Below are 12744 nucleotides of genomic sequence, written 5' to 3'. Positions count from 1 at the left end.
TCTGATATGCAAAGGGGAGAGGTAGTCAGAAATTGCTTGTCTGACGCATTTTTCCAACAAAAAGGTTCAAGTCAAGATCAAGTCATGATGCCAGATCCAAAGTGTACAAAAAGTGTGGCTGGGTTCACATCAACTGTTTTCAGAAAAATTCTTCTTTTTTTATTTTTAAGAGACAGGATCTTGCTCTATGGCCCAGGCTGGAGTGAAGGGGTGTGATCATAGCTCACTGTAACCTCAAACTCCTGGGCTCATGCAATTCTCCCACCTCAGCCTCCTGAGTAGCTTGCACTATCGGCATACACCACCACACTCAGTGAATTTTTTAGAGACAAGTGCTCGCCATTTTGCTCAGGTTGGCCTCAAACTTCTGGACTCAAGTGATCCTCCCACCTCAGCCTCCCAAAGTGCTGGAATTACAAGTGTGAGCCACCATCCCCGACATGGGATGGGGCCCATGTTTCTGAATGTTTTCAGAAACATTCTTCAGCATCAATAGTACCATCTATAGACTACACATTTCATTAATCCTATTAAATAAATAAAAATCACAATGTTCCCTTTTGTAGAACCAATAAAACACAAAACATGCTACTCAAAATTGGATTTGAGGTGCAATGGGGAAGTTTACTGTCTTAATTCCAGTTTAACAAATCTTACCTCCCCACAGTGTTTCTTGGCCAGTTCTTCTAGGCGAGATTTTAACAAATTAACACTTTCATTTGATAGACCTTTGGCATTTTTTAACTCTATTGCAGGAACTCTGGAAAAGGCAAAAAAAAAAAAAAAAAAAAAAAAAAAAGAGTTACTCCAGAAAGTATAGCCTGTTTGCATCAATATTTGCTAAACTGAAAGCACTCTGGGCCTGAGGTCCTTAATCTCAAAGGGACTTCAACATATCCCTGTAACTCCAGTTGACACAGTGGAGTCACCCGCATCCTACAGGGAAGAACTGGGCTGGCCAAAGCCTTCTGTCTGAGCTGTCAGACTTCCTTGACCCCTGTATCTAATTTCAGCTTTACAATCCGATTGAAATTTCCCAACATCAATTACTATTTATTTCCTGTGATTTGCCCTGGATCCCTAACTCTGAGTTCTTCGCTTAAAAAACAAACAAACAAACAAAATCATTCCAGTTCTGTGGCTGACTCTAGCCTAGTAACTTAACCATGTGCTCCTCTGTATGGTAATTCTCTACCCTAGCTTGCAGCCGATGTGCATTAACCTAGCTCTGACAGCTCACTGGCAAGGCCAAGTGCTCTGCACTCAGGTGTGCTCTAGCATAAAGCAGAACAAGAATAACTAGGTGAGACGGAGCCCTGGCGATCCCTCTAGTATTCCCACAACACACTGCTGCATCCCAATCACTCATTCTGATGGAAACAAGGTGGAAATGCTCACTTCCTGTGTATAAATACATCTAGTCATGTACACTCTCTGCAACTCTGCCTAGAGCTCATCTAAGTCAACATTTTCAACTCAAGGAAATTACACAACCAGCCCTCGGATTTCATTTCATTCCCAACCAATAAATATCCAATAACAACTCTCTGAGATTAAATAGGAGTTATTTAATTTTAACTGAAGAGATGATGACTCATCACTTTTTACCAAGCATTTCTGAGTAATTCATGCCATTTCACCCCGTGAAGTCTTGAGTATGCACTTATCTATGCGTTCTCTCAATGCTTCAGTATGACAGGGTGCTATGATCATTATCTATTTCTGTAGATAAAACTTGACAGAAAGTAGTTTATATGAGGGAAAGAATAGAAAAACCAACCATACAGTCCTCAGTCTACGTATAGAATCCAGGGTTAGATTCCTCCCTCCCCAAAGAGCTGGGATGGGGCTGAAATTTCCAGAATTTAGAATTTCCAGAATTCCTCCCCAAAGGTCTGGGATGGGGCTGAAATTTCCAGAATTCCAGAATCTAACCCAGGAGTCTCTCTTTCACAGTGGTATCAAGGACTATTCTGCAGAAAAGCAATGTTTTCCTGTACTGTATTCAAAAGGGTAAGAATATTACCCTAAATTCAGCTTTTTGTCATAATTTAAAAAATAAGTAATCATTATACAGCAATATTAACAGAATGGTGAAAAATTCATCAATGATGCTAATTAAACTTCAAAGAAAATTCTAATGTTCTCTTTATTTCCTTGCCATATAATTCATAGTTTATGTAGCTGATATTATAATGCTTGCTTTTTAACTTTTTATCAGCATTTCAATGTTAAAAACAATCATCCCATAATATTTTTATTAAGTGGACACATTAAGATTTACCTGAATAGTTATCTAGTGCCATGATTCTTAACCAGGGGTGATTTTGGCCCCAGGGGATATCTGTCAACATCTAGAGACTTTTTTTGATTGTCACAACCTGGGGAGAAACGTACTCCCAACATCTAGCAGACAGAGGTCAGGGATGCTACTAAATATCCCACGAAGCCCAGGACGGCCCCCACAACAACTGCCCACATGTCAGTATTGCCAAGGTGAAGAAACCTCGCTCTAGTGTTTGACATTTAGACTGCTTCCAATTGCTTTACTTTCACAAATAATGCTATAATTAATATTTTAGCACTTATATATGTATAACATTATAGCACATATAACTTTTTCTTTATTTTGATTTTTCAAGAATAAACACTTTGAATTCTTGAGGCTATGGTATAATAAAAAATTATATATTTGGTCTTGATCCCTGTTCCTGGCACAGAGATCCTGTCACCCTTGGAATTTCCTGAGCAACAGGGGTGAGAAGAGCATCTTATGTTTTTCATAACAAATCCCTTCCAACCATACTGGAGTTAGGGCTCATGAGGTAACTCTGGTCAGTACCTGGGTAGCTTCAGGATCAGGACTGGTCACCAGAAAAACTAAGCCTTGATTACAGGGTGAGAAATTTCAGTCCCATCCCAGATCTTTGGGGAGGAGTAGAGGGCTGAAGATCAAGTTCAATCACCAGTGGCCAAAGATTTAATTAATCAATCATCTCTACATAATGAAACCTCCGTAAAAACCCCTAAACGACAGGGTTCAGGGAGATTCTTGGTTGAAGAACACAGGGAGGTGCTGGGAGGGTGCCGTGCCTGAAGAGGGTGTGGAAGCTCTGTACCTCTTCCCACACACCTGACCCTTCATAATTCTTCCATGTGGCTCTTCCGCAGCCGTATCCTTTATGACAAACTTCATGACAAAGTAAATGCAACTCACAGAAACTGAGTTCTGTGACGCATTCTAGCAATTATCGCAACTTAGGAGGGGGCGGTGGAAACCCCCAAATTTATAGCCAGTTATAAATACTGGCTATAAATGGTCAGAAGTATTGGGACTTGCAACTAGCATCAGAAATGGAGGCAATCTTGTGGAACTGAGTCCTTAATCTGTGGGGTCTATGCTAACTACAGATAATGTCAGAACTGAACTGAACTATTGGACACCCACACGGTATCAGAAAAGGCGTAATGTATTTGGTGTCAGGAAAAAAAAAAAACCTAGAGAGGCACTGTCTTAATTTCCTTTCATAAATTTTTAATGATCTTTTTCCATTAATGCTTCATTAATATTTTTATAGTAGGTATAGTATACCTACTATAATACTCTCAGTACAGTTTTGGGGGCTAAGAACGGTTACTGACTTCAAGGAGCTCAATTTTGACCTATCTGTCTTTTCATATCCTCCCTATCACTTTTTAGGATAATAAATTCCATAAATTTACCACCCACTGTGTAAAGCACAGTTTCCTTTTATTTGTCCCTTTCCTTCTCAGAAACCTTCACTGGTTCCCCATCCAGTAAGTTCTAACTACTTAACGCCATCCAGGCCAACCTGCCTTTGCATGTGGGATGTATGGGGAAAGATTACACCAAATATACATACTTAAGGGCTGATGGCTGGCTGGGTGCAGTGGCTCACGCCTGTAATCCCAGCACTTTGGGAGGCTGAGGCAGGCGGATCACGAGGGCAGGAGATCAAGACCATCCTGGCTAACACAGTGAAATCCCATCTCTAACTAAAAGTTCTCAACCAGAGGTGACATAGCCTTCAGGGGGAATTTGGAAATATGCAGGTTATTTGGTTGTTTCAATGCCTGGAGGACACTCGTGGCATTGGTAGGTGGGGGCCAGGGATGCTAAGCATCCTGCAGTGCATGGCACAGCCCTGCACGATGGACACTCGCCAGCAGTACCCCACTGAGAGGAAGGACAGCTCCAAATACTCTCCCTCACTCTAGGCAGCGAAAGGTCATCTCAGGCACAGACTTGCTGAGTTTCTAATACCAACCATACTCTAACTATGTAAGTGCTTTCAATAGTCACCATGCCTCTATCGTTTTCTTCCAAATTTTTCCTCTTCCTAACTTATGAAGAAATAAATAAACAAAAGTTAACACATCAAAGGAAGCAAAATAGTCACTGGGCAAATATTAGTATCTGCAGTGACAATTCTATAGCTACAAACAGGCTTAAAATGAGACAGGTTTCATGAAAACATCTATTGCTGATGTAGTTTTGTTGAAATATAGGAAATGAAATTTTATGTGGAATGGGAGCAGGAAGGAGAAAATACTACTAATTTCAATCTGTTTCTATGTTGTCAAAACAGAAAACTGAAACCATGTCAAAGTTATTTATAAATGTACTCACACATCTGGATAGGTAGGTGGGCATTTAACCCTCAAATCCACTTTTACATATACTTCTTCACCAGTTAGGCCTTGGGGGTACAAAACTAAATTGATTTCAGGGGGCTCTTTGACCTAAAAGAGGAAAAACAAAAACTTTTTTTCATAGCTGTAGAGCCAATCATTAATGATTAAGATAATGATCATTTTAGATCAAAAGTTCTACTTTAAAAATATTTGCAATTATATTTTACATAGATAATCTGGCATACTTTCCAAAAGCATGATTTAAAAACAAAACCTGAGCCAGAGAAAATGCATTTTCCTTTTTTAAGTTATCTAAGGAACGAACCAAAATGTTCCACTCAGCTTCCATTCATTCAGATGTTACTGAGTTATGATGTCTGGGTGCTCTCCGGGAAGCTGGGAGTGCAGAGGTAAATTTAGACAGACACAGTCCCAACCAGCTGATACAAACTGGAAGACAAGTGATTTCAAATAGTGATGAGTGCTGTAAAGAAAACAAAGCAGAGTAGAGGGACACAGTGGTGGGCAAGGAGAAGATATCCAGACAGGTGGGTTAGGGAAGGCCTCTGTGAGCAGGGGAGATTTTAATTGAGATCTGAATACTGAGATATTAACAAATGAAAACCCTTGACAAGGACAGAACTGCATGTTTTCAATCAACTGCTTTTCATCAAATCACCAAATACCCTTGTTCTTCAACTTATATACCCTTTTTCCAAAGTGGGTTTGAAGTAGTTCATATTCTATGTATATAATGAAAAAGGGGAGTCTTGAGAGAAAAAATAATGGCTGAGCACTCCCATGGCCCAGGCACCTTACCAACTTTGCAAGGCAGGTGCCATCTCCATTTTACAGATACAGAAGCTCAGGTTCAGGGAGTTTTACATTCTTGCCCACAGATACACAGGGACAGAGCTGGGATTCAAACCCGCCTTGACTCCAAACCCTGTCTCCTCCCATAAGCCACTCTTTTATTATGCCATCCTAAGTTGCTGGGATCGAGCCTTGATTTTTTTCTCAGAATGTCCTGGCAGGCGGGGCAAAAAGAGAAACGTGGTATCATCAGAAAAGAGAAAACCCAAAAATTATTTCAGGGAAGCAAAGTACTTAGCAACACTAAATGCTAACAGAAATTTATAACATGAACCTTACAAGGAGTACCATATAATAAACACTGTTCTCTTCTACCATGTGTACAAATTTCATAAGATCACTTCTTATACGGCTTTATAATAATCCTTGATAAATGTGTGGGTCCTTCCATAAAGCATAATTCTGCAAATGTGGTCCCAGCAGGGTTAGGCACTCTTTGGTCCACAGGCCTTGCATCCACTCATTCACCCATCACACATCCATCACCCACATTTGTTAAGCACTGACTCTGTGTCAGGCACTGTGCTTAGTCCACAGAGGTGAGAACACGGATATGGTTCCTGCTCTCAAGGAACTTCAGTCTGGTGGGGGAAAACAAACATCATAAACATGTAAGTGCAAGTTTAGAGAGTGCTGTTGAAGAGATGACGTGGTGCTCTCCTTAGCGAATGACTTCGGGTGTGAGGGTATGTAATTAAATGTGGTTATCAAAGAAGAAGTATCTGAGGAGGTAGCAGGATGTAGCATTGAAGCTAAGATAAGCCAGAGACCAAGCATTCCAGACAAGGAAAAAAAGAGACTCAAAATACATTTGAGAATTATTTCATTCAATAACAATTTTAGAAAGTTTTTTGTTTGTTTTACCAGGCATTGGGCTTGTAGGAATGGCATTTCAAATGAGTGGAAGACAATGAAAAATTCAACTGCCTGTATTTGTCTAGCTGCTTAGCAGGAAGAGGAAGGATGCACACGGGGAGGTGGCCTAGGCCCATACTTCGATGGAAAGAAGAACTTAAAAAAAAAAACTACTTATATCTTTATTTGATGAAAATTTAAAAACAAAGTCATGAACAAGTTGAAAGTAAACTTTGAAGAATTTGGTTTTTAGTAACATTGGAGCAGAGGGGGAAAAAAAAACCCCACAGGGACCATAACACAAAAAAATAAGTCATTTTGACTCTACTCACATTTTAAAAATCACATAAATTACGTAAATAAATGCATATGATTAGGAGAAAATATATGCATGATAGACCCAAATTGCTAATTTTCTTACGATATTTAGCTCTTACAAATAAACAAGAAAATGGACCACAGGGTGGAAGAGTAAACCAAAGAGCATGAGCAGTTCACAGGAAAAGAAAAATCAATGGTTTGTAAACAAAGGTGTTCTAGATAATTTATAAATAAATAAAAATTAAAATGAGATATGTTTCCTTTACCTGGCAAGGATGAAACAGTCTAACACATATAGTATTGTTGAAGATAAAGGAAAACAAACACCACCATACACTACTGGCGGATCCAGGGATTGAAGCAAGTTTTTTGGAGGGATGTTTCTAAAAGCTATCCAATTATCCTTTTGCTGTTGTGGAAAGCTAGCCAAAATAAGTTAGCAATTTGTAACTATCTATAAATTATAGATACTTTAAACTGGCAGTATCCAAACTTTTTACAAATGAAAAAGTTTTTAGCATGCACCTCAAAATGTTATTTATAAATGATATACATATGCTACTAAACTGAAATTTATATTACAACACATCCCCACTAAAAGAAGTTGGAAAAAAAATCTAACCTGAAATTACTGGCAGTAAATTTAGCCTGAACCAACATGAGGTTAGTAATAGTTTATCTGTTTATCTGTTCAGTGTGAAATTTGAGTATTTCTATGCTTCATTGTGTTTGATTTTCGATGCTGCCCCAGACACTGAGGAAGGTATTAGGTAACGTGTGTAATGTGCACACAAAAACGTGAACAGAAGCACTTCTGAGTTCTGAAACCCATCAAGTCTCAAGAGTTTTGGATAAAAGGCTGGGCATGGTGGCTCACACCTGTAATCCCAGCATTTTGGGAGGCGAGATGGGAGGATCACTTGAGGTCAGGAGTTCGAGACCAGCCTGGCCAACACAATGAAACTCCGTCTCTACTAAAAATACAAAAATTAGTCACGTGTGGAGGCAGACACCTGTAATCCCAGCTGCTCAGGAGGCTGAGGCACAAGAATCGCTTGAACCTGGGAGGTGGAGGTTGCAATGAGCTGAGATTGCACCACTGCACTCCAGCCTGGGTGACAGAGAGAAACTCCCTCTCAATAAAGAGTTGTGGATAAAGGATTTCGGACCTGCATCACTTTTCCCTGGCAAATAGCAGGTGATAGTAAGTGCTTGTTGAATGACTAAACTCTGATTCATCCTTGAGACCATCAATTACTTGCCTGCCGGGCCTATGAATGTGTTGAGGCCATTTGCCCTGTGTACAACAGGCCACAGACAGCTATTTAAATTCTTCTGCCTGCCTTCTATAGTTTTTGCTTTGGTTTGTCTAGTCTTTCATCTTGTTATGAAAGCCACCAGCTATAAATTCTTGGGGTTACCAATATTCCGACCTAAAAGAAGTTGCTTTTTTCTTCCATTTTTCTGCAGCCCTAGGAGCAGACAACTAAGCTTGTATAAAGTAAACAAACTGGTTCAGAACGAAGCCTTAGGGACTTTGTGTTGAGTCTGGTGTACACTTCAAGACACCTATTTTGGCTGCCTGTTGGGCCTACTTCCTGATTCTCAATGTTTGGGAACATTGAAGTTGCCCAATCACCAACTTCTCTGTCATGTTAAGGGGAATATTTATACTTTTACTATTTCAGGTTACAAATAACTTCATATTAAGCATTAGAAAAGTAAGCTCCCTGAGGGCAAGGATTTTTGTCTGTTTTGCCCACAGCTGTATTCCTAACGCCTAAAACAAATTTCATGAAGGAAGAAGAACCCTGAGTTTGAGGGAGAATATTTTGCTCTGATAGCTCCAGCAGATGGTATTTCTTGAGGAAATCCTGGATGTGTAGATAAAGCAGATGTTGTGAAATGCCAGAGTTAAAAGTAGATGAAGACGCCAGGCGCGGTGGCTCACGCCTGTAATCCCAGCACTTTCAGAGGCCAAGGTGAGAGGACTGCATGAGCTCAGGAACTTGATACCAGCCCGGGCAACAGAGCAAGACTCTGTCTCTATAAAAAATTTAAAAAATTAACCAGGTGTAGTGGCATGTGCCTGTAGTCCCAGCTACTTGACAGGCTGAGGCAGAAGGACTGCTTGAGAATAGGCCGCAGTGAGCCGTGATCATGCTCCTGCACTCGGGCCTGGGTGACAGAGCAAGACCCTGTCTCAAAAAAAAAAAGCAGATGAAGTTAGAAGTATGTTTTAAATGATATGATAACATTCAGAAACAGTTTGGTAGATCAACTCTTCAAGGATGGGGAAAAAACTGTCAGTATAAATAATTTATAATGTGCCTTAATTTCCAGACAAAAAGGCAAAATAATATTTTAAAGGCAAAATAATATTTTAAACAAAATGCCATTTTAAAAAGTCTGAAGCAAGCTGGTTCAACCCAAGGCCCATGGGCCGCCTGCAGCCCTGTATGGCGCTGAATGTGGCCCAACACACATTCGTCAACTGTCTTAAAACATTGAGGGTTTTTTGCGATTTTTTTTTTTTTTAGATGATCAGCTATCGTTAGTGTATTTTTTGTGGCCCGGGGAAGCCAAAAGATTGGACACTCCTGCTCTAGACTCAGTCTAGAACCCTCTCTCCACTACAGCTAAGATGAATGTGTGCTACATTCTGAGCTAAATGTCTTAGAGGAAGGTGCAGACGTATGCAAAGTTCCTCCGTATCGGAAAACACAGTGAGGATACCTGGGGAGTACAGCGGGAATTATGCGGCGTGCAGATCTGAATGCATGGATGAAACGAGAATTCTGATTGAGGACGTTAAGGCCTGTGCGAGCGCCCAAAAAGCGTTCTCAGAACAAAGTAGCAACGGGTGCGTATGAATGTGCTGTTGTATCATCCGCGAGGGCTTTCAGGGGGGAAAAAGCACAAGGTTGGAAGGAGGCGGATATGTTACGGGATGCAGGCAGGAATAAGAAGCACTGTCAGGTAAGAGAGAGGAATCCCGGGGAATTCCTCTGGGGAAATCATGGGGAAAGGGCTGTGGAAGAATTCGGCCTAGGTGGGGTTCTGGAGACCAGCTGCAGGTGCAAGAACTAAAAGTGAGCATGGGTGGAACCTGAGGGACGAAAGACTGCAGGATCTTAAAGCGGCGGTCCTATCTGGAAGTGTCTGGGCTTTGGCCCAGGGCCGGGGGAGGCCAGGGCACACCAGCCCGGGCCTGACAAGCCACGTTCCTACCGGTCCGCAAGCGTCCGGCCGCAGGTCTTGGAAGTCCGCGCCGTAGATGGCCTCCAGGGCCTGTAGTTCGTGGTCCTGTCGTTGCGGGTAGCTCTCCGGAGGCTCGTCCCGGCCGCGCCCGGGGGCCCCACGGCCCCCAGCCATGGCAGCGCTGAGCCCAAGGCCGGGCGGCCTTGCTGGGGAGGCGGTGGGCCCCCGGCAGCCTGCGGGGCGGGGCTCCGCGCTGGGGACAGGCTGTGGGCGGAGCTCCGCGCTGGAAACGGGCTCGTGGGCGGGGCTCTGCGCTAGGACGGGATCGTGGGCGGGGTTCCGCGCCGGGGACTGGCTGCGGTGAGACTCCGCGCGGGAGAAGGACTCGTGGGCGGGGCTCGACGCCGCCGGGCGGGGCCAGGCTCGGGGGACGGGCCGTGGGCGGAGCTGCGCGTCGGCCGGAGGCTCCAGAAGCCCAGGCGAAGGAAGAGGGCCGCAGGACAGCTTTGCCCACATCCTGCTGGGGGAAGGGGAGCAAAGGAACTCCACGAAACTAAGAAATGAATCACACAGATAGGAATGAAAACGCCACATTGTATAGTTTTCACGAAACAAGTATCTTTAACAGAAGTGCTTGCTGGAACTTCTCCACCCTGGCATGACTACTGCGGGACACTCTTTTTTTTTTTTTTTGGCAAGAGTTTCGACTCCTGTTCCCCAGTCGGGAGTGCAGTGGCGCGATCTCGGCTCACTGCAGCCTCCGCCTCCTGGGTTCAAGCGATTCTCCCGCCTCAGCCTCCAGAGTAGCTGGGACTACAGGCGCGCGCCACCACGCCCGGCTAATTTTTGTATTTTTCGTAGAGACGGTGTTTCACCATGTTGGCCAAGATGTTCTCGATCTCCTGACCTTGTGATCCGCTCTCCTTGGCCTCCCAAAGTGCTGAGATTAGGGGCATGAGCCACCGCGCCCAGCCAGGAAACTCTTAAAGGGCAGACGTCGATGAGTTCTGAAGTCACTTCTAGTTTCACCTTGAACCTCCTCAGAACAAGACTACTGGGAGTAAAAATTGTGACCGCCCCCCACTCTCCTTCCTCCACTTTAGTACCCCCAAACTTACTCTCTTAACCACAGATTCAACACCCCCACGTATGTTTTCTGTCCCTACATTCCACAGCTTTGGGGATATCCAGTACCACCTTGAAAATTCCACTGAAAACTGTCTTTCCACTCAGGCATCTTTGTGAGCTACCTTCCCGTGAAGAGAATTATGTTCCCTTCCCAGTTCACTCAATGTGAATTTAGGCAGTCTTTGTGTTATATCCTGCCTCAAGTCGTCGTTTTTCAAGTTTATAAAATAACCTGTCTACCCAGACAGTGTTACTGCATTTCATCTTCAGTAACTTACTAATGCTGCATATCCATTTAGAATAATCCTATTGTACTAACCCAAGTTAGGTTTAAGTGACATGTTTCTTCTGTCTACCTTGCTTACTCCTCCACTGTTCACTAAATAATGATTGTTTAAATACCTTGCTGCCATTTATCCACTCAGTTCTGGCCAGATAACTGCACTAGCTTGACCCAAGGCCAATTTAAATCATCATCTTCCCTCTGCTGGAGACCTGTTCCTTCTCCAGTGATCTCTGACTAGGCAAATGGCACCATCCAACTGAGTGGGATTCTGAATTCCCTTTCTCTCAACTCACATCCAAATAGTCACCACTTCTTCTGTCCATCCACTACGCTCTAACCCATTGCCATTAACTTAGTTCAGGCTACTGTCACCAATTCCCTGGGTTACTTCAATAGCTCTCTTAATTAGTCACTGTCTTCATTCTTGTGCCACATTAAGCTATTCTTCCTATTGCAGCCAGAGTAATGTTTCTAAATTGCAAATATGGCCATTGCACTCTAATCCTTAAAATTATTCCATTTCTCTATTGGTCTTTTAAAAAAATTTTTTTTAAACCTATATTTATGAAAATGTCAAACATACATAGAAGTAAACTCTTCTGTACTCATCATCCAGCTTCAACAACTATAGATATTTTGTCAATCTTATTTCATCTCTTCTCTCTATCCCTCAGGAGTGTTTTTTAAAATCTCAATCATATAATTAAAAAATATAAATACCTAAGTATATATCTCTAACTAGAAAAGGAACCAACATAACATACTACTAACCTTATGCCCTAAACATGTAACCATTTGGCCAGGTACAGTGGCTCACACCTGTAATCCCAGCACAAAGTGGAGGATCACTTGAGGCCAGGAGTTTGAGACCAGCCTAGGCAACATAGTGAGGCCCCATCTCTACAAAAAATAAAATAAAAAATTAGCTGGACAAGGTGACATGTAGTCCCAGTTACACAGGAGGCTGTGTGGGAGGATGGCTTGAGCCTAGGAGTCCAAGGCTGCAGTGAGCTATGACTGCAGCACTGCGCTCCAATCTGGGCAACAGAGTAAGACATTGTCTCTTAAAAAAAATTAACAATTTCTTAACATCATTTAATACCTATGTTCAAATATTTCCATTGTATAAAATTAGAGTCTATACTGGATGCTGGAGCTATAAAAGATATAATTAAAACAAACAGCAAAATTTGAAAGGAGTCTGTGGATTAGATGGCAGTATTATACCATTGTTGATTTTCTGACTTTGTTGTACTGGTGACATGTAGAATAGTGTCTTCTTTCTTAGGAAATTTCCAATGCAGCATTAAGGGGGCAGTGATGTATTAAATATGCAGTTAGCTCCCAAATGATTCAGGAAAAAGAAGAGAGATGATGCTAAATCAAATGTGGAATGTTGAACATTGGAGAATTTAGGTGAAGGA

The 12744-nt window shown here is 42.3% G+C and overlaps 1 protein-coding gene across 11 annotated transcripts in view; it reads right to left on the bottom strand.

The window, feature by feature from the left end:
* Positions 1–10161, bottom strand: part of EIF2AK4 (eukaryotic translation initiation factor 2 alpha kinase 4) — a 106151-nt gene extending 95990 nt beyond the window's left edge. For 10 of the 11 annotated variants that reach the window (XR_012414780.1, XR_012414781.1, XR_012414777.1 and 7 more), the window contains exons 1-3: positions 9937–10161; positions 4652–4764; positions 658–760 (exon numbers count right to left, since the gene is read on the bottom strand). Coding sequence is in view for 4 of the 11 variants with exons in the window: in XM_045395277.3 (XP_045251212.2) it covers positions 658–760; positions 4652–4764; positions 9937–10080 (360 nt within the window). In the remaining 7 variants the exon portion in view is untranslated. Of the gene's footprint in view, positions 1–657; positions 761–4651; positions 4765–4981; positions 5107–9936 lie in introns of all 11 variants that reach the window. The other variant, XM_045395279.3, reaches the window with a different exon arrangement.
* Between the last annotated feature and the right edge of the window lie 2583 nt (positions 10162–12744).

The sequence above is a fragment of the Macaca fascicularis genome, chromosome 7 (genome assembly GCF_037993035.2).
Source record: "Macaca fascicularis isolate 582-1 chromosome 7, T2T-MFA8v1.1".
NCBI classification, from domain to species: domain Eukaryota; kingdom Metazoa; phylum Chordata; class Mammalia; order Primates; family Cercopithecidae; genus Macaca; species Macaca fascicularis.
This window is presented reverse-complemented; position numbering and strand designations above follow the sequence as displayed.